This window comes from Salmo salar, chromosome ssa06 (assembly GCF_905237065.1).
Source record: "Salmo salar chromosome ssa06, Ssal_v3.1, whole genome shotgun sequence".
Lineage (NCBI taxonomy): Eukaryota > Metazoa > Chordata > Actinopteri > Salmoniformes > Salmonidae > Salmo > Salmo salar.
The window spans coordinates 89,609,978-89,632,327 of NC_059447.1; the positions used below are offsets into that span (position 1 = coordinate 89,609,978).

General features: G+C 42.2%; 2 protein-coding genes across 2 annotated transcripts in view; one reads left to right on the forward strand and one right to left on the reverse strand.

The window, feature by feature from the left end:
- The first annotated feature begins 105 nt into the window (after positions 1 to 105).
- On the forward strand, positions 106 to 13,110 carry LOC106608298 (prospero homeobox protein 1). Its single transcript, XM_014206165.2, has 5 exons — positions 106 to 373; positions 1,128 to 2,751; positions 6,482 to 6,583; positions 8,101 to 8,295; positions 12,696 to 13,110. Exons 2-5 carry the CDS (start codon positions 1,129 to 1,131, stop codon positions 12,864 to 12,866), a joined length of 2,091 nt encoding a protein of 696 aa, XP_014061640.2. The 5' UTR covers positions 106 to 373; position 1,128; the 3' UTR covers positions 12,867 to 13,110.
- A 3,236-nt stretch (positions 13,111 to 16,346) lies between these two features.
- Positions 16,347 to 22,350, reverse strand: part of ylpm1 (YLP motif containing 1) — a 47,813-nt gene continuing 41,809 nt past the window's right edge. The window contains exon 24 of the mRNA XM_045719537.1: positions 16,347 to 16,686. The gene's annotated coding sequence lies outside the window, so the exon portion shown is untranslated. The remainder of the gene's footprint in view (positions 16,687 to 22,350) is intronic.

Sequence of the window (22,350 nt, forward strand, 5' to 3'; positions counted from 1 at the left end):
CTAAAATATTAAACATGACACATCCTATTAGAATTATTGAAGAAACTCATGAATTCAATCGTATTTTAGTGATCAATGTATGGAAATAAAAGGCTAAATAATAAACCTGCGCCATTCAAAAACATGCGGTGTGATATTGTGCAAAACAAAATGAGGAAAGGTTTTGTCTGTGATTTCGTTCCCACAGAGGCTGATGGTATGAGCTAATTGATCATGAGGTTGCTAATTATTATAAGGTGGCACGCCCCCTCCTTGTGTGGATTTATTGGGTTGTATGAAATACAGTATTGCCTGTTATAATAACCCTCCTCTCCTGTGGCAAGCATCAATTCTTCTCTCTTTTCTGGACAGCTATCTTCACTCCGAGCAACAGGTAGGCAGACATCCTTTCCTTGTTTGTGTCTGTGGGATCTTAGGAAATAAGACAGGTGAAATGTAGACAATAGGCTGTAACAATATTCTAAACAACGATAATGATTTTTTGAAAGTAATAGCTCAAATATATATATTTTTTATTTTTTATTAAAAATAAATAGTGTGATTGGATTTCATCAAATGAATAGCAGGTTGTCGTCATTTGGGTCTTAAAACGTGTCTGTTGCTAACAACGGTACATTAGAACATCTCGTCACTTATAAAAGTAGTGCTAGTTCCAGTCTTATCGGTCAACAGATTTTATCTAAAAATAAAGACATTTAAATTGTGCTTCTTTACAGGATGCATATTCTCTTTCTAGCATTGACATTATGTCCACATAGTTTTGAGTTAAAATGTGAGTAATATTCTACGAGTTGCACACTATGAATACAGCTATTGTTGTCTGGTAGATTTGACTTCACAAAACGTATAACTTTCAAACTGCTGTTTACGGACAAAATACAGTATTTAATAGGTATTACCAATTGCAAAATTATTGATTTATTAATAAATACTATAGCAGATCTGCTAAATATAGTTTTATTATAAAAAAAAATATGTTGTTTTCTGGGGGAAATAACTTTACATTTTGCCGTATTGTTGGTTTTCCATGAACAATATTGTTTTCCTTTAAGATTTCAGTAGAACTGTGTCTAATTTCTAAAACCGTTTGTTAAGATAAACTACATTTGTCTTTATTTTGCATGAAGCATGAACCCAAGCCTTCTGGACCACAGCATGCATCATTTCCCCAGCAGCACCTACCCAGAGGACAGAGCAGAGCATCCTCCCTACTTTCTACACGACAACACATACAACTCGTCCACCCCTCCATCCTCCTCTCGCTCAAGCGGAGGATCCCTTATCTCTATGCTCCTACAGAAAACCATTGAGAGTGAACAGATCCTCCAGGAGAGCTCTGCTGCATATTACCACCCCGATGCTCATATTTCCTTCTCTGCCTTGACGAGCCCTAGACTGGTGGATCATCACAGCAGCACTTCTTCCAAGAGCAGCAGCACCACCATTGAGCCTCTGTCTCCAGCCAGCCAGGCATCCACCGGGGCCAGCCCCAATGGAGCCGGGTCGAACCAGGACTGGACCCTGGAGCTGGGGGATAGACGCCAGGCGAAGCGTGCCAGAGTGGAGAACATCATCAGAGGCATAGCAGTCTCTCCTCCCAGTCCCAGTGTTCATTGTACAGATGGAGAGACCACTCCTACCAGTAACCTTCAGAGTGAGACAATGGAAAACAAACAAGAGAACAAAAGGAAACAGAGGGTGTCGCAGCACCAGGACCTCCTGACGACGGGGGGCGCTAGCGGGAAGAGTACGGACGAAGGCCATAACCTGAAGAAGCAGCTTCAAACCATGCAGAGGCTTCTGGGTCAACTCCAGGCCAGGTTCATCCAGATCTACGAGTATCAGACTGAGTCTCAGGAGGACGTCAGTGATGGGACGTTTTCAACAGGTGTGATGGAGGACGACCACCAAAGTACTTGGAACAAAGGATACCCGGAGACAGAGGTGTTTATGGACCCTTACAGTGAGTTTAACAATGGAGGGCCTTTAGATAGAGGTCATCTGGGGTGGAAGAATCACAAGCTAACTGACTACATCCACTCAAACCCAGACAAAGAAGACAAACTCCTAGCAGATATTCTCAAGTATGAGCTCTCCAGAGCCGTGAACTCAAGCGTTGACTCGATTTTCAAAAACATATCACATACATTATTCAAGTCACCACAGCTACACATCAAGGATGGGGGAATGGTGGAAACAGACGACGAGACCATGTTCCTCAGCTCTCACGAGCCAGCGTCATCATCCACCCATGTAGACAGCATGTCACGACTCCCCCCATGTTCCAAGAGTGGTATGGCCCAACAACTACCAGAGATTCAAACCGAGGCTCTATCTCTGGTGGTTCAAAAGCCTGCTTCAATGACTCGCCCATGTTCTCTAAACCTAACAGTGAAAAGGCCTCTCCATTTCCATCAGCCCTCACTCCTATACAACCACCCCACTGATCTACAGGAAGACCACCAACTACTGGATAACCTGAAACACAACAGCTTCCATCATGATACCTTCGGAGGGCTCCAGTGTGCACCTACTACCACGGGTCTACCTACCCCAGAGAGGGTTGACTTATTGTGGGATCCGGTCAAAGTGAAGTCCAAGGTGACCTCCAGGCCACCCAGGAGTCCACAGGTTCACCACCCCATAGCCACAGGGCATAATGTGCTTCTGGACAGTTCCTGTCTCCCTCACGTTAAGATGGAGTATGGTAGCTTTCAGAGTATGGTGAAGAGGACCTCATATGTGCTGAATGTATCCTTTGAAAATAGTATTTATTTTTTTTAACATTTTGGTGTTTTACCACATTATTCAGACAGTAAGGAAATGAGATGGGGAGACACAGGCAAGTAGGAGAAACAGAACCCTTGTCTCCAGCAGTGGTGGAAAAAAGTATCCAATTGTCATATTTGAGTAAAAATTATAGATACCTTTAATAGAAAGTTACTCAAGTAAAAGTGGAAGTCACCCAGTAAAATACTACTTGAGTAAAAGTCTAAAAGTATTTGGTTCTAAATATCAAAAGTATAAATAATTTCAAGTTACTTTTATTAAGCAAAACAGACGGCACCATTTGTTTTGTTTTTAAAATGTACGGATAGCAATGGGCACTACAACACTCAAACATAATTTACAAAAGATGCATTTGTGTTTAGCAAGTCCGCCAGATCATAGGCAGTAGGGATGACCAGGGATGTTCTCTGTTTAGTGAGTCCACCAGATCAGAGGCAGTAGTGATGACCAGGGATGTTCTCTGTTTAGTGAGTCCTCCAGATCAGAGGCAGTAGGGACGTTCTCTGTTTAGTGAGTCCTCCAGATCAGAGGCAGTAGGGATGACCAGGGATGTTCTCTGTTTAGTGAGTCCACCAGATCAGAGGCAGTAGTGATGACCAGGGATGTTCTCTGTTTAGTGAGTCCGCCAGATCAGAGGCAGTAGTGATGACCAGGGATGTTCTCTGTTTAGTGAGTCCTCCAGATCAGAGGCAGTAGGGATGACCAGGGATGTTCTCTGTTTAGTGAGTCCTACCAGATCAGAGGCAGTAGTAATGACCAGGGATGTTCTCTTGATAAGTGGGTGAATTAGACCATTTTCCTGTCCTGCTAAGCATTCAAAATTTAACGAATACTTTTGGCTGTCAGGGAAAATGTAGAGTAAAAAGGATATCATTTTCTTTAGGAATGTAGTAAAGTAAAAGTTGCTAAAAATATAAATAGTAAAGTCAAGTACAGATACTTAAGTAGTACTTTAAAGTATTTTTACACCACTGGTCTCCGGTGGTGTAAAAAGTATTTGCGACGTGCCAGGGAGTGTTACCACGGGCTCTGCACCGATATTTTACTATAGAATACTACTATATACTTTTCATTGATTTAGTGAATCTGTAATATTAGTCAGTCAGTCAATCTGTAATATGTTGTGGTCATCCATGATGATCTGTATTTTTCATTTCCACCAAATGATAGATTCTTTGGTTGGCTTTCTTTAGTGAGGCAATTGGCTTCAGGTATGATGACTCATATCCACAATACTGTGCCTAAGAAAGATTGCCTTTCTTTGAGGTTTCGCTAAGTGTCTCATAATAACCTTCCTCTGCCCACATGGATAGTCTATAAACAAAAATCAATTCAGTTTTCTCTTTCCAGGAGAACAATATCTATGAGGCTTGGGGGAGCATTAGTAGCTGTGGTAGGATGCACTTCAAGGAGAATATACCCTTTGATCTTGTGATCTCTACTTCGAAAGGAAATTGCTTCTACTATCTGAGTGTAGTCTAATAGTTGCAGGACAGAGAAAAACATTGATGTAAAATAATATCTGTCTTTGAAAATAATTGTCAGGATTCAGGAACAGAAGCTTGTTTTCAACGGTATAAATATTGAAGTAAAAGTGTAGCAACATAGCGAAACCTGTTGACATGTGAAAACAGAGTAGACGACATGATTTTCTTTAGGAATACTATGTATTTTCTCCCATTCATATTATTCTGATGTATGAATGACTTGAGTAGTGTATCTGTTAAGCTTCATAACCTGATCTGTAGGAGGGTCTGACCACACACCATTTCAATGTGTTAGCTTCATAACCTGATCTGTAGGAGTGTCTGACCACACACCATTTCAATGTGTTAGCTTCATAACCTGATCTGTAGGAGGGTCTGACCACACACCATTTCAATGTGTTAAGCTTCATAACCTGATCTGTAGGAGGGTCTGACCACACACCATCTGAATGTGTTAAGCTCCATAACCTGAATATACAGCACCAGTCAAAAGTTTGGACACACCTACTCATTCCAGGGTTTTTCTTTCTTTTTTACTATTTTCTACATTGGAATCATATAGTAACCAAAAAAAGTGTTAAACAAATCTTATATTTGAGATTCTTCAAAGTAGCCACCCTTTGCCTTGATGACAGCTTTGCACACTCTTGGCATTCTCTCAACCAGCTTCATGAGGTAGTCACCTGGAATGCATTTCAATTAACAGGTGTGCCTTGTTAAAAAGTACATTTGTGGAATTTCTTTCCTTCTTAATGCATTTGAGCCAATTAGTTGTGTTGTGACAAGGTAGGGGTGGTATACAGAAGACAGCCCTATTTGGTAAAATACCAAGTCCATTTTAGGGCACAAACAGCTCAAATAAGCCAAGAGAAATGACAGTCCATCATTACTTTAAGACATGAAGGTCAGTCAATCCAGAAAATGTCAAGAACTTTGAAAGTTTCTTCAATTGCAGTCGCAAAAAACCATCAAGCGCTATGATGAAACTAGCTCTCATGAGGACCGCCACAGGAAAGGAAGACCCAGAGTTACCTCTGCTGCAGATTATACATTAATAGAACTGGGGCGGCAGGGTAGCCTAGTGGTTAGAGCATTGGACTAGTAACCGGAAGGTTACAAGTTCGAATCCCCGAGCTGACAAGGTACAAATCTGTCGTTCTTTGCAAGGCCATCATTGAAAATAAGAATTTGTTCTTAACTGACTTGCCTAGTTAAATAAAGGTAAAAAAAATAAAACTGCACCTCAGATTGCAGCCCAAATAAATGCTTCACAGAGTTCAAGTAACAGACACATCTCAACATCAACTGTTCAGAGGAGACTGTGTGAAATCAGGCCTTCATGGTCGAATTACTGCAAAGAAACCACTACTAAAGAACACCAAGAAGAAGAGACTTGCTTGGGCCAAGAAACATGAGCAATGGACAATAGACTGGTGGAAATCTGTCCTTTGGTCTGATGAGTCCAAATTGGAGATTTTTGGTTCCAACCGTGTCTTTGTGAGTAGGTGAACGGATGATCTCTGCATGTGTGGTTCCCCCGTAAAGCATGGAGGAGGTGGTGTGGGGCTGCTTTGCTGGTGACACTGTCAGTGATTAATTTAGAATTCAAGGCACACTTAACCAGCATTGCTACAACAGCATTCTGCAGCGATACGCCATCCCATCTGGTTTGCGCTTAGTGGGATTATCATTTGTCAACAGGACAATGACCCCAACACACCTCCAGACTGTGTAAGGGCTATTTGACCAAGAAGGAGAGTGATGGAGTGCTGCATCAGATGACCTGGCCTCCACAATCACCCGACCTCAACCCAATTGAGATGGTTTCGGATGAGTTGGACCGCAGAGTGAAGGAAAAGCAGCCAACAAGTGCTCAGCATATGTGGGAACTCCTTCTAGACTGTTGGAAAAGCATTCCAGGTGAAGCTGGATGAGAGAATGCCAAAAGTGTGCAAAGCTGTCATCAAGGCAAAGGGTGGCTACTTTGAAGAATCTCAAATATAAAATATATTTTGATTTGTTTAACACTTTTTGGTTACTACATGATTCCATATGTGTTATTTCATAGTATTATTCTACAATGTAGAAAATAATAAAAAATAAAGAAAAACCCTGGAATGAGTAGGTGTGTCCAAACTTTTGACTGGTAGGTGGGTCTGACCACACAACATCTAAATTTGTTAGCTCCATAACCTGACCTGTAGGAGGGTCTGACCACACACCACCTGAAGAAAGCCAAGTTGATGTTCTTCTATACTCGCTACCCTAGCTCTAACGTGCTCACAACCTTTTTCTCCGATGTCCAGGTAATGAAATACACTACATGGCCAAAAGCATGTGGCATTAATATGGAGTTGGCCCCCCCTTTGCTGCTATAACAGCCTCCACTCTTCTTAGGCCTTCCACTAGATGTTGGAACATAGGTCTGGCTCGCAGTCGGCGTTCCAATTCATCCCAAAAGGTGTTCAATGGGGTTGAGGTCATGGCTCTGTGCAGGCCAGTCAAGTTCTTCCACATCGATCTCAACAAACCATTTCTGCATGGACCTCGCTTTGTGCACGGAGGCATTTCCATGCTGAAAGGGCCTTCCTCAAACTGTTGCCACAAAGTTGGAAGCACAGATTCGTCTAGAATGTCATTGTATGCTGTAGCGTTAAGATTTCCCTCCATTGGAACTAATGGGCCCAGCACGAACCATGAAAAACAGCCCCAAACCATTATTCCTCCTCCACCAAATTTTACAGTTGGCCCTATACATTGTGGCAGGTAGCGTTCTCGTGGCATCCGTCAAACCCAGATTCGCCCGTCGGACTGCCAGATGGTGAAGCGTGACTCATCACTCGAGAGAGAACGCGTTTTCACTGCTCCAGAGTCCAATGGCGGTAAGCTTTACACCACTCCAACCGAAGCTTGGCATTGCGGATTGTGATCTTAAGCTTGTGTGAGGCTGCTCGGCCATGGAAACCCATTTCATGAAGCTCCCGACGAACAGTTTTTGTGCTAACGGTGCTTCGAGGGAGTTTGGAACTCGTTAGTGAGTGTTGCAACCGAGGACAGACAATTTTTATGCGCAACATGCTTCAGCACTCGGCGGTCCCGTTCTTTGAGCATATGTGTGGCCTACCACTTCGCGGCTGATCCGTTGTTGCTCCTAGACGTTTCCACTTCACAATAACAGCACTTAACGTTGACTGGGGCAGCTCTAGCAGGGCAGAAATTTGACCAACTGACATTTTTAGAAAGGTGGCATCCTATGACAGTGCCACGTTGAAAGTCCCTGAGCTCTTCAGTAAGGCCATTCTACTGCCAATGTTTGTCTATGGAGATTGCATGGCTACGTGCACGATTTTATACACCCGTCAGCTACGGGTGTGGTTGAAATAAACAAATCCACTAATTTGAAGGGGTGTCCACATGCTTTTGTATATATAGTGTATACAGATTTAAATTTGTTATAAATGGCGTGTTATATATCCAGAGAATTATACAGATTTTAATGAATGACCTTTACTATGCTGTTACCAGTACTGGTAGAGTGAATACCTGAAATGTTGAGATAGAATCCCCTCATTGAAAACAATCACTACACACATAACTGTGGGCAATTTGTTTTATTCAAAATAGTTTATACATGATTTATTGACATATTTACAAAGAAAGCAGAAAAAGTGGGATGAACCAAATTCTCACACATACTAAAAGCAACTAAATTAAACCTACATCATACAAAGTGAAATAACCCAGACATAACTATCACTCATTTTAAAATAACTTAGAATGTACTTACCCAATTTATTTATTTTTTGTGTGTGTTCCCATACAGCTCACTCGCTGCATCATGTCCCAGCTGATTAAATGGTTCAGTAACTTCAGAGAGTTCTACTATATTCAGATGGAGAAGTTTGCCCGTCAGGCCCGAGTGGAAGGGGTTAACAGTGTGAGGGATGTAGCAGTGAGGAGAGACTCGGAGCTCTTCAGAGCCCTCAACATGCATTACAACAAGGCCAATGACTTTCAGGTACTGTAAATCTCTGTATTCATTAAAAATCATATGACCATCCTGATCTCACGAGCCTACATTCTGTTTCGCTAAAGTGGATTCACACGGTTTGATTTCATTGTGCTGCTCATGACTTCATCTCTCTCATGTATTTTTAAAGACATCCCTTCATCCTTACGTCTCCATTGTGTTCAGTTGGATTCCTGTACAGACAGTCAATCTGATCCAAAGATAAGATGGTATGCACAATACATTGTTTATGGGTGGTCAGCATGCACAACAGATATGTTAATGGGGGTCTAAGCACAGAATATATATATATTTTTTTTTAAGATTTAAATCTGTACATGTCTACAAAGATCAATTAAAGTATGGTGAGTTGAAAACAAACAAAACACTTTAAAATGGGCCAAAGGTTAATAGGCCAGACAGATAAAACCTGTTAGTTCAGAGGGGTGGAATTGATTACATTTGATGTTTTGTTATTCTGTCTGATGTCATAATGGAGAATAGAATATGATTTTTATTCATCCATCAACAGAATCAACTGTTTATTCTACTCTGCTCCCCCCGGACACCACACAACTCACATTTTGGCTGGATCACAGGGTCAACTGCAGTGCAATACTCCTAGAACTATTTTTGAGGTTTAAATGCCTTGTTCAAGGGAACAACGGCAGGAGATTTTAAACCTGTTGCCAATTCATCTGACTTCTTTCCCTGGACCTGGATTCAAACCAGCCTGCTACCGGCCTGCTTACTTACCCAAGCATTGTGATCTTGCCAAAACGACATTACAAACAACTTTACAAAACGACTACAAATGACACTACAAAGAAAATACTGACAGTTCAAAAGAATCCACAGAAAGATTTCCTGCGGTTGAAAAATCCATATGTTTTGGCATTAAAAGCACGTAAAACTTACCATCAACACATCTGCCAGCCAGGTGACAGAATGACTTTGTGTATCAGAAAATGTGCTATGTTACCAAGGTTAGTATAGTAAACTAAAACTGAAACTAAAAATAATCCTTAAAAAAACTATTTCATAAACTGAAATAAAATAATTAAAGAAACTTGTTTGAAAAAGTAAAACTATTATCTTTAAAAAAACAACCAAAAATAAAAACCGACATGAATATGTTCAGTTTTTGTCATTTTTTGGGGGGGACAAAAATCAAAGGGGTTTTCAAACTTTTTTCTTTGGTTTTCAAGCTTGAGAATCCAGAGGGTAAATGCTTCCAGGAGATTGTGATGTTTCAAACAGACTTAGCTTGTGCATCACTATGTATCACTAGCTAACAGGGAACAAATCCACTACTTTCTCTGACACCAAAACTTAAACTAAATAATATAAAATCGAAATATAAATGTTTTTATAAAACTCAAACTACAGTCGTGGCCAAAAGTTTTCTGCTTCAGTGTCTTTAGATATTTTTGTCAGATGTTACTATGGAATACTGAAGTATAATTACAAGCATTTCATAAGTGTCAAAGGCTTTTATTGACAATTACATGAAGTTGATGCAAAGAGTCAATATTTGCAGTGTTGACCCTTCTTTTTCAAGACCTCTGCAATCTGCCCTGGCATGCTGTCAATTAACTTCTGGGCCACATCCTGACTGATGGCCGCCCATTCTTGCATAATCAATGCTTGGAGTTTGTCAGAATTTGTGGGTTTTTGTTTGTCCACCCGCTTCTTAAGGATTGACCACAAATTCTCAATGGGATTAAGGTCTGGGGAGTTTCCTGGCCATGGACCCAAAATATCAATGTTTTGTTCCCCGAGCCACTTAGTTAACACTTTTGCCTTATGGCAAGGTGCTCCATCATGCTGGAAAAGGCATTGTTCGTCACCAAACTGTTCCTGGATGGTTGGGAGAAGTTGCTCTCGGAGGATGTGTTGGTACCATTCTTTATTCATGGCTGTGTTCTTAGGCAAAATTGTGAGTGAGCCCACTCCCTTGGCTGAGAAGCAACCCCACACATGAATGGTCTCAGGATGCTTTACTGTTGGCATGACAGAGGACTGATGGTAGCGCTCACCTTGTCTTCTCCGGACAAGCTTTTTTCCGGATGCCCCAAACAATCGGAAAGGGGATTCATCAGAGAAAATGACTTTACCCCAGTCTTCAGCAGTCCAATCCCTCTACCTTTTGCAGAATATCAGTCTGTCCCTGATGTTTTTCCTGGAGAGAAGTGGCTTCTTTGCTGCCCTTCTTGACACCAGGCCATCCTGCAAAAGTCTTCACCTCACTGTGCGTGCAGATGCACCCACACCTGCCTGCTGCCATTCCTGAGCAAGCTCTGTACTGGTGGTGCCCCGATCCCGCAGCTGAATCAGCTTTAGGAAACGGTCCTGGCACTTGCTGGACTTTCTTGGGCGCCCTGAAGCCTTCTTCACAACAATTGAACCGCTCTCCTTGAAGTTCTTGATGATCCGATAAATGGTTGATTTAGGTGCAATCTTACTGGCAGCAATATTCTTGCCTGTGAAGCCCTTTCTGTGCAAAGCAATGATGACAGCATGTGGTTCCTTGCAGGTAACCATGGTTGACAGAGGAAAAACAATGATTCCAAGCACCACCCTCCTTTTGAAGCTTCCAGTATGTTATTCGAACTCAATCAGCAGGACAGAGTGATCTCCAGCCTTGTCCTCGTCAACACTCACACCTGTGTTAACGAGAGAATCACTGACATGATGTCAGCTGGTCCTTTTGTGGTAGGGCGGAAATGCAGTGGAAATGTTTTTTGGGTGATTCAGTTCATTTGCATGGCAAAGAGGGACTTTGCAATTCATCTGATCACTCTTCATAACATTCTGGAGTATATGCAAATTGCCATCATACAAACTGAGGCAGCAGACTTTGTGAAAATTAATATTTGTGTCATTCTCAAAACTTTTGGCCACGACTGTACACTGAACAATATAAACGCAACATGTAAAGTGTTGGTCCCATGTTTACTGAGCAGAAATAAAATATACCAGAAATGTTCCATACGCACAAAAAGCTTATCTCCTTTGCCAAGATAATCCATCCACCTGAACGGTGTGGCATATCAAGAAGCTGATTAAACAGCATGATCATTACACAGGTGTACTTTGTGCTGGGGACAATAAAAGACCATTCTAAAATGTGCAGTTGTATCACACAACACAATGCCACATATGTCTCAAGTTGAAGGAGCGTGCAATTGGCATGCAGACTGCAGGAATATCCACCAGAGCAGTTGCCAGAGAATTGAATGTTCCTTTCTCTACCATAAGTTGCCTCCAATGTCATTTTAGAGGATTTGGCAGTACGTCCAAAACGGCCTAACGCAGACCACGTGTAACCACGCCAACCAAACACCTCCACATCCAGCTTCTTCACCTGCGGGAACGTCTGAGACCAGCCACCTGGACAGCTGATGAAAGAGTGGGATTGCGCAACCAAAGAATTTCTGTAGAAAATGTCAGAAACGTCTCAGGGAAGCTCATCTAGGTGCTTTTCGTCCTCACCAGGGTCTTGACCTAACTGCAGTTTGGCGTCGTAACCGACGATGGCAATTGGTACGCTGGAGAAGTGTGCTGTTCATGGATGAATCCCAGTTTCAACTGTACCGGGCAGACGGCAGACAGAGTGTATGGCGTCATGTGGGTGAGCGGTTTGCTGATGTCAATGTTGTGAACAGAGTGCCTCATGCTGGCGGTGGGGTTATGCTACGGGGCAGGCATAAGCTACGGACAACAAACACAATTGCATTTTGTCGATGGCAACTATGAATGCACACAGATACCGTGACGTGATCCTGAGGCCCATTGAAGTGCCATTCATCTGCCCGACATCACCTCATGTTTCAGCATTATAATGTACTATGTCAGAAGGATCTGTTACACAATTCCTGGAGGCTGAAAATGTCCCAGTTCTTTCATGGCCTGTATACTCAGACATGTCACCCATTGAGCATGTTTGGGATGCTCTGGATCGATGTGTACGACCAGCGTGTTCCAGTTTACGCCAATATCCAGAAACTTCGCACAGCCATTGAAGAGGAGTGGGACAACGTTCCACGGGCCACAATCAACAGCCTGATCAACTCTATGCGAAGGAAATGGTCACACCGGATACTGATTGGTTTTCTGATCCACGCCCACAATATTTTTGTTAAGGTATCAGTGACCAACAGATGCATATCTGTATTCCCAGTCATGTGAAAATCCATAGATTAGGGCCTAATGAATGCATTACAATTGACTGATTTCCATATGAGCTGTGACTCAGATGGCCATTCTTTGCATCTATAGCTCCGTCTATACATTCGAGTGGTTACATTTCTCCACACCCGTTTTTTTTACCAAAATGGTGACGGCTTTGTTTGAATTGCAGATTGACCATTTACATATATCTTACAGGTTGTGCCTTTAATCTACAGGTCCCTGACAGGTTCCTTGAAGTGGCTGAGATCACACTACAGGAGTTTTACATCTCCATCTCCCTGGCCAGAGACTCAGACCCATCCTGGAAGAAAGCCATCTATAAGGTCATCAGTAAACTGGACAGTGACGTACCGGCTGAATTCAAAGCCCCCCCCATCACAACATAGAAAGAGACAGACAGAGGTGCTGTATTAAAAACAAAGTGTATATTTCTTGCATGGGCCATGTACTGAATAGAAGCCATGCTAAAATGTACAACAGCAGGACAGGGTACCTGGTATTTCAATATATGGTCAATGTTGACAGTTCTCTAAGTGGCTTTGGATAACAGTGTCTGGTAAATAAGCATTGTAACACCATTTCCCAGAGGACAGTCATATGAAATGTGTGGCTGTACAGTAGGCCAATGTCACAGCTGGGTTTTATATTCACAGTTGGAGGATTGTAGAACAAATTGCAATATAGTTTCAATAAAAAAACAAAAAAACAATGTATACAATTTTGATTGACATTGAGGCATGCGTTGCTGTAGAATCTATTATCAACCCGTGTTGGCGCATGTGAATTAAATTTGTATTTTTGCTACATCAAATCAGATTAATGTAGCAATAATACAAGAGACCTTCATTTTGAATTGTTCAGTATGTGTCAATTCCGAAGGCCGTTTCAGGCATGTCAGTGAACGGGAGGACGCCGTTATCTCATTAGATCATCTAAAATGGTTTAAGTTTCATGAGACCACTGATGGTTTCTAAACTGCTGTAAAGAAACAACTGGACAGACGACAACAACAACAAAAAGCACAAGCCACACAAGTACAAAATCCTTTAATATACAATAGGTGCAGTGTTTTCTGTCAGCATGCGTCTCATTCTACTAGCCTGGTGTATCAGAACAATGAAACCTGTTATAACGTGTCAAACCTAAACTGAATTAACATTGACGTCACCTTAATATTATAAAGGACACGAGGCACTTTATGGCCATCAAGGGAACCACAATCAAAAGGGAGTATCAATTATTTAATTAATTTTTTTAAATACTAAAAACCAATTATACTAAGAATGTGATGTGTCTTCAAGTCCAACATGTACAGTGTAGTCTGTACAACGATCCTATTTCTCTTCAGAGGTGAAAGGAAGCGCTTTAATTAAATATTCAGTACATACTGCATGGACTCTGGCGAAAGGAGGAGACTTCCTGGACATTTGACTATTAACAACATTCTTTAACCAACGGATTTCAAAACTAGTTTACGTCACACCTCTTCTTTATCATTATCAATATACTCACCTTGACGTCTCTGCTAAAAGTTCCAGCACATCTCACAGGAAGAGGAAAAGTCAAAACGCTCCATTTTGGATATTTCAATCAGACATGGTTTTCAACAGGTGTGACCTCAAACGTGACTTGTGGGTTTGTCTTCATATATCCCGGCAATAACAGTCGATTCGCCCTCCAGCAGTGTTCTGTTGAGTGCATCTCCAGGAAATCACAGAGCCGTAGTCTAACGCCTCTCTCCAGAGCTGCCTTCAGTAGTGCCTCTCTCTAGAGCTGCCTGCAGTAGTGCCTCTCTCCAGAGCTGCCTGCAGTAGTGCCTCTCTAGAGCTGCCTGCAGTAGTGCCTCTCTCTAGAGCTGCCTGCAGTAGTGCCTCTCTCTAGAGCTGCCTGCAGTAGTGCCTCTCTCTAGAGCTGCCTGCAGTAGTGCCTCTCTCTAGAGCTGCCTGCAGTAGTGCCTCTCTCTAGAGCTGCCTGCAGTAGTGCCTCTCTCTAGAGCTGCCTGCAGTAGTGCCTCTCTCTAGAGCTGCCTGCAGTAGTGCCTCTCTCTAGAGCTGCCTGCAGTAGTGCCTCTCTCTAGAGCTGCCTTCAGTAGTGCCTCTCTCTAGAGCTGCCTGCAGTAGTGCCTCTCTCTAGAGCTGCCTGCAGTAGTGCCTCTCTCTAGAGCTGCCTGCAGTAGTGCCTCTCTCTAGAGCTGCCTGCAGTAGTGCCTCTCTCTAGAGCTGCCTTCAGTAGTGCCTCTCTCTAGAGCTGCCTTCAGTAGTGCCTCTCTTTAGAGTGGGCTCCTGAGTGGCGCAGCGGTCTAAGGCACTGCATCTCAGTGCTAGAGGCGTCACTACAGACACCCTGGTTCGAATCCAAGCTGTATCACAACCGGCCGTGATTGGGAGTCCCATAGGGCGGAGCACAATTGTCGTCCGGGTTTGGCCGGTGTAGGTCGTCATTGTAAATAAGAATTTGTTCTTAACTGACTTTCCTAGCTAAATAAAGGTTAAATAATAATAAATAGAGCTGTCTACAGTAATGACTCAGTGGGCCTTACTAAATTGGATGTTTTGCACAGAATGATCATTATTAGGCTAATAATAATAAGGGCCTCAAAAAAAATAATGGTCCGGTGGGTCAGAAATGCCTGGGCCGACTGTGGTCCCAGTCCGCCCCTGCCAGAACCATATGGTTTTGGTACACAGCTGTTTAAATGTTACAGAGTGCCTTTCTATGGCCATTCACAACTACACTAGAGGATATATTCTCTCAGATTGTCATAATTGCTAATATTCACTTAGATTATCATAAAACCACTGCAGCATAATCTCAGATTGACAAATTCAGAAACGGACAATCTGGATTATAGCTGTGTAGTCAGAATTTATTCCAGTGAAATTAGCAAAAGGAGGGAAAGTCATTTTACAAAAAAAAAATATATATATACAAACTGCGGCAAATATGGGCTGGTAAAGTTTGCCGTTGCTAACGAGATCGTACTGTGGAAAAAGACAGGTGACCACTGTTGGCTCAGTTGTTTTGGCTTGCGTGCCATACCTATAGGGCATCTTTGTACAGAAAACAAAACCATAAAGGAACATGGCATTTGCTTCAGTTAGCAAGTTGATAGTGTAGAATTGACCTTTACTATAATCTTGATATTTTGTTTGTTTTACACGCAAGGGATGCTGTGTCACTTTGTCATGTCATCATTAAAACAGCACAAAATATACATACTGTCAATTCAGTATTTGATTTGTTGGAAGAAACAGTGAATGTGAACTTTTTCTTAACTCCAAAAGTTTAGGAGTTTATGAGAATGCAACGTGAAAGTTGAAATATAATTAAATATGAGAAAGTGATACTGTGTGTGTGTGGTTTGATTTGAGCACTGAAAACTCATTTAATTTTGTCTTACCCAACCCCCTTAGACACACACATACATTGAGGCAAAGGGTCAGCCACTGTGCAGCCTCCCTGCAGCGGTTTGAGAGCCAAGTGCCTTGCTCAAGGGCACAATGGCAGCCAGTGGCGAAGAGGCCAGCAGCCCTACGGTTGTCAGTTCAGCTCCCACTTCATCGCCTGGCTCAGGGCTTGAACCAAGAACCTTCCGGCTACTGTCCCACCACTCAAACAGTGGCTATGTACCTCTTGTAACACAGTAGGACCTCACAGACACAAACACATCGGGAATGAAAGTTGTTTGAAATACTGAAATGTTTGAAACTTGTAAATATATTTCTTAAAAATAAAACATCACAAAAAAAAATAAAAAGGGTTTTGTATCTTTGAGGTTGTACTGTATGTGGTCCACATGAAAACAGACATCACAGAAGACTCTCCATGGCGTAGCCCACATGACCACTCACATGAGACTCTCCTGGTTGTTTTGTGTGTGAAACTCTTATTGTTTATTTAATAAAATAAGCAACAGTGCTAACATACAGGTAGACATTACAGTATAAAATGAGAAGCAAAGCTCAAGATAAACTGGTGCATGAATTTTACCATCGAAAAGAGGAAGGAATAACAACTAAAAATACTCAAATTGAAGATCAATAATTATTATTATTACTTTTTTTTTTAACGCAAGATAAAGCTATCCTGTATTCTAATAATGGAATAAACAACTATGGATCTCCTAAAAGTCAACAGGTAGAATGAGTAGTCTTCATGACTTTGTTTTTCCGAGAAACGGGTTAAGCATATTCACAGTCTGCAGACCTAGAGGAAGGAAGAAAACCGATTGAAATATATGCCACAAATATATAAAAACAAAAACAGGGGCAATCTGTAATTGCTACATCCATCCAATGAACTTTTCAATTAAATTATCTTACAAGAACATAATATATCTTCCTTTGACTAGGCAAAGATAATAGACATCTCGTCAATGGATTAAAACAGTGCTTTTCTGTTCACCCAACAAAGTGGTTTACATGGGCAGATTTTTCTTTGAGTGGATGGTCAACAAATATAGTATGACGAAAAACAGAATGATTTTAAACCTTGATTACATTGGGATACGATCACATACAGTGGCTTCAGAAAGTATTCACACAACTTGACCTTTTCCACATTTAGTTGTTACACTGCCGATTAAACTGAGATTTTTTTTGTGTCACTGGCCTTCACACTATACCCCATAATGTCAAAGTGGAATTATGTTTTTAGAAATGTTTACTAATGAATTAATAATGAAAAGCTGAAATGTCTTGAGTCAATAAGTATTCAACCCCTTTGTTATGGAAAGCCTAAATATGTTCATGAGTAAACAGGTGCTTAAACAAGTCACATAATAAGTTGCATTGCCTCACTGTGTGTGCAATAATAGTGTTGAACATGATTTTTGAGTGACTACCTCAATCTCTGTACCCCACACATACAGATAATTGTAAGGTCTCCTCAGTCGAGCAGTGAATTTCAAACATTCAACCACAAAAACCAGGTAGGTTTTCCAATGCCTCGCAGAGAAGGGCACCTATTGGTGGATGGATAAAAATAAAATAAAAACAGACATTGAATATCCTTTAAGCGTAGTATAGTTAATAATTACACTTTGGGTGCTGCATCAATATACCCAGTCACTACAAAATTACAGGCGTACTTCCTAACTCAGTTGCCGGAGAGGAAGGAAACTGCTCAGGGATTTCACCATGAAATGGTGACTTTAAAGGGATACTTCTGGGTTTTTGCAATGAGGCCATTATCTACTTCCCCAGAGTCAGATGAACTCGAAGATACCATTTGTAGGTCTCTGTGTCCAGTATGAAGGAAATTAGGGGTAGTTTTGTGAGCCAATGCTAACTACAGTTAGCAGAATGAGTGAAAGTCCAGATTTCCAGTCATTGTGCTAACGCTAGTTAGCATTGGCTCACAAAACTACCTCTAATTTCCTTCATACTGGACACAGAGACATACAAATGGTATCCACGGGTAGATAAAGGGCCTCCATGCCAAAATCTCGAAGTATCCCTCTCAAAATGTTTAATGGCTGTGATAGGACAAAACTGAGGATGGATCAACAACATTTTATAGTTATCCCACAATACTAACCTAAGTGAAAAGAAGAAACCTGTACTGAATAAAAATACTCCAAAACATCCATCCTGTTTGCAATAAGATACTAAAGCAAAACTGCAACAAATGTGACATTTAAAAAAAACTTAATGTCCTGAATATAAAGCGTTATGTTTGGGGCAAATCCAACATAACACATCACTGAGTACCACTCTTCATATTTCCAAGGATGGTGGTGGCCGCATCATGTTATGGGTATGTATCCTTGTCATCAGCAAGGACTAGGGAGTAAAGCTAAACACAGGCAAAATCCTAGAGGAAAACCTGGTTCAGTATGCATTCCAACAGACAATATCCACGCTAGAGCTACCACTTACAAGGAACAGGACACAGACATGTACGCAAACAACAAGCGCACTACAACCTCTTGACTAGATATCAAACATGCAAAAAAATAAAACAATATAGAAGGAAGGAGGAATCCTATTACACTGGCTCAGATGCTCGACTGATTACAAAGGGAAACCCAGCCGTGAGATGCCCAGCGATGTAGAACTACCAAACGAGCTAAATGCCTTTTTATGCTTGCTTTGAGGAATATAACACTGTGCCTTGCGTGAAAGCCCATGTTTTTCTGAATGATTCTGATCTCGCTCTCCGTAGCCGATGTAAACAATAACAAGGCCGCCGGGACAGACGGAATACCAGGGCACGTTGTCAAAGCATGCCCAAACCAGCTGGCAAGTGTCTTGACGGAAATGTTCAATCTCTCCTTGTCTCAGTCTGTAATCCCAACATGTTTCAAACTGACCACCATTGTCCCTGTTCCCAAGAGCTCCAAAGTAACCTGCCTAAATGTCTACCGCCCCGTCGCGCTCACATCTGTAATTATGAAGTGCTTTGAAAGGCTGGTCATGACACACAACACAATCATCCCAGACACCCTAGAGCCACTCCAATTCACATATCCAGCCCAACAGATCCACAGATGACGCAATCTCAATTGCAATTCACACTGGCCTCTTCCACCTGGACAAGAGGAGAAATAACTATGTGCGAATGCTGTTCATAGACTACAGCTCAGTGGTCAACACCATAGTCCCCTCCAAGCTCATCACCAAGCCGGGGACCCTGGGACTGAACCCCTCCCTCTACAACTGTATCCTGGACTTCCTGACAGGCCGGCCCAAGGTGGTGAGGCAAGGCAACAACACATCTGCCACGCTGACCCTCAATATGGGGGCCCCTCATGGGTGTGTGCTTAGTCCCCTCCCGTACTCCCTGTTCATTCATGACTGCGTGGCCACCCATGACTCTAACACCATCATCAAGTTTGCTGACGACACGACGTTGGTAGGCCCGATCACCGACAGCGAAGACAGCCTACAGGGAAGAGGTCAGAGACATAGCAGTGTGGTTCCAGGACAACAACCTCTCCCTCAACGTCAGTAAGACCGAGGAGAAAAAGGGGAGAGCCCCACGCCCCTCTACGTGCCTGTTGTGGAAGGGGTTGAGAACTTCATGGTCCTTGGCGTCCACATCGCTAAGGTTCACACAAAACCCACACGGCACGGCAGTCCCTCTTCCCGCTCAGGAGGCTCTCGGATCCTCAAAAGGTTCTACAGCTGCACCATCGAGAACATTTTGACTGGCTGCTTCACCGCTTGGTATGGCAAATGCATCGCCCTTGACCGCAAAGCGCTACAGCGGGTGATGCGGACAGGCCAGTCACTAGACTATATGTACATGCACACACTACATTGACACTGCCACACAAATTCACTACATATGCGCACACACACCCTTTGCTGCTGCTACTCTGTTCTTTATTTTACTGTTATTATTATTATCTATCCTGATGCCTGGTCACTTTACCCTGCCTTCATGTACATATCTACCTCAAATACCTTATTATTATCTATCCTGATGCCTAGTCACTTTACCCTGCCTTCATGTACATATCTACCTCAAATACCTTATTATTATCTATCCTGATGCCTAGTCACTTTACCCTGCCTTCATGTACATATCTACCTCAAATACCTTATTATTATCTATCCTGATGTCTGGTCACTTTACCCTGCCTTCATGTACATATCTACCTCAAATACCTTATTATTATCTATCCTGATGCCTAGTCACTTTACCCTGCCTTCATGTACATATCTACCTCAAATACCTTATTATTATCTATCCTGATGTCTAGTCACTTTACCCTGCCTTCATGTACATATCTACCTCAAATACCTTATTATTATCTATCCTGATACCTCGTCACTTTACCCTGCCTTCCTGTACATATCTACCTCAAATACCTTATTATTATCTATCCTGATGCCTAGTCACTTTACCCTGCCTTCATGTACATATCTACCTCAAATACCTTATTATTATCTATCCTGATGCCTAGTCACTTTACCCTGCCTTCATGTACATATCTACCTCAAATGATCTATCCTGATACCTCGTCACTTTACCCTGCCTTCCTGTACATATCTACCTCAAATACCTTATTATTATCTATCCTGATGCCTAGTCACTTACCCTGCCTTCATGTACATATCTACCTCAAATACCTTATTATTATCTATCCTGATGCCTAGTCACTTTACCCTGCCTTCATGTACATATCTACCTCAAATGATCTATCCTGATACCTCGTCACTTTACTCTGCCTTCCTGTACATATCTACCTCATATCGTACGTCTGAACATTGATCTGCTACTGTAGCTTCATTCTTGTGTACTTTCTTTTATTCCTCGTGTTACTATTTCAATTGTATTATTTTTAAACTCTGCATTGTTGGGAAGGGCTCGTAAGCAAGCATTTCACGGTAAAGTCTACACCAGTTGTATTTTTCCACCTGCGCCGAATACAAGTCGATTTGACACTGGGATACAAATTCACCTTTCAGCGGGACAATAACCTAAAACACAAGGACAAATATACACTGGAGTTGCTTACCAAGATGACATTTAATGTTCCTGAGGGCCTAGTTACAGTTTTGACTTAAAAATCGGCTTGGAAATCTATGGCAAGACTTGAAAATGGCTGTCTGACAATGATTAAACACCAACTTGACAAAGCTTGAAGGATTTGTAAAAGAATAAAAGTGCAAATATGGTACAATCCAGGTGTGGAAAGCTCTCAGAGACTTACCCAGAAAGACTCACAGCTGTAATCACTGCCAAAAGGTGATTCTAACATGTATTGGGTCCTTACGTCAATTAGATATTTTCCGCATTTTATTTAATATATTTGCACGTTTTGTTTTCACTTTGTCATTATGGGGTATTGTGTGTTGATAGGTGAGCATTTTTTTGTAATCCATTTTGAATTCAGGCTGTAACAACAATGTGGAATAAATCAAGAGGTATGAATCCTTTCTGAAGGCACTGTTTGCCTCTATTTATGCACGGGAATACTTGGGAACAGATTTCCTAAATGTAAAATGATTGAGCTGATTTGCTGGCGATTTTACAGTCTTATGTCCCCAAAAAACAAAATCACACATATACACTGCATGGCCAAAAGTATGTGGACACCCGCTCGTCGAACATCTCATTCCAAAATCATGGGCATTAATATGGAGTTGGTCCCCCCTTTGCTGCTATAACGGCCTCCACTCCTCTGGTTAGGCTTTCCACTAAATATTGGAACATTGTTGCGGGGACTTTTTTCCAGTCAGCCATTAGAGCTTGTTGTTGGGCGATTAGTTCTGGCTCGCAGTCGGCGTTCCAATTCATCCCAAAGGTGCTTGATGGGGTTGAGGTCAGGGCTCTGTCCAGGCCAGTCAAGTTCTTCCACACCGATCTCAATAAACCATTCCTGTACGGACCTCGCTGTCAGTGTATTTTTCTTTTTCTTTAACCTTTATTTAACTAGGCAAGTTAGTTAAGAACAAATTCTTATTTACAATGACAGCCTATCCCGGCCAAACCCTAACCTGGACGACGCCGGGCCAATTCTGCACCGCCCTATAGGACGCCCAATCACGGCTGGTTGTGATAGCCTGGAATCGAACCAGGGTCTGTAGTGACGCCTCTAGCACTGAGATGCAGTGCCTTTGATTGCTGCGCAACTCGGAAGCCCAAAATTCTGTAGCGTTAAGGTTTCCCTTCACTGGAACCAAGGCTCCAGCCCAAACCAATGAAAAACAGCCCCAGACCATTATTCCTCCTCCACCAAACTTTACAGTTGGCACTATGCATTGGGGTAGGTAGTGTTCTCCTGGCATCCGCCAAATCCGCCAGATTTGTCCGTCGGACTGCTAGATGGTGAAGTGTGATTCATCACTCCAGGGAACGCGTTTTCACTGCTCCAGAGTCCAATGGCGGTGAGCTTTACACCACTCCAGCCGACGCTTG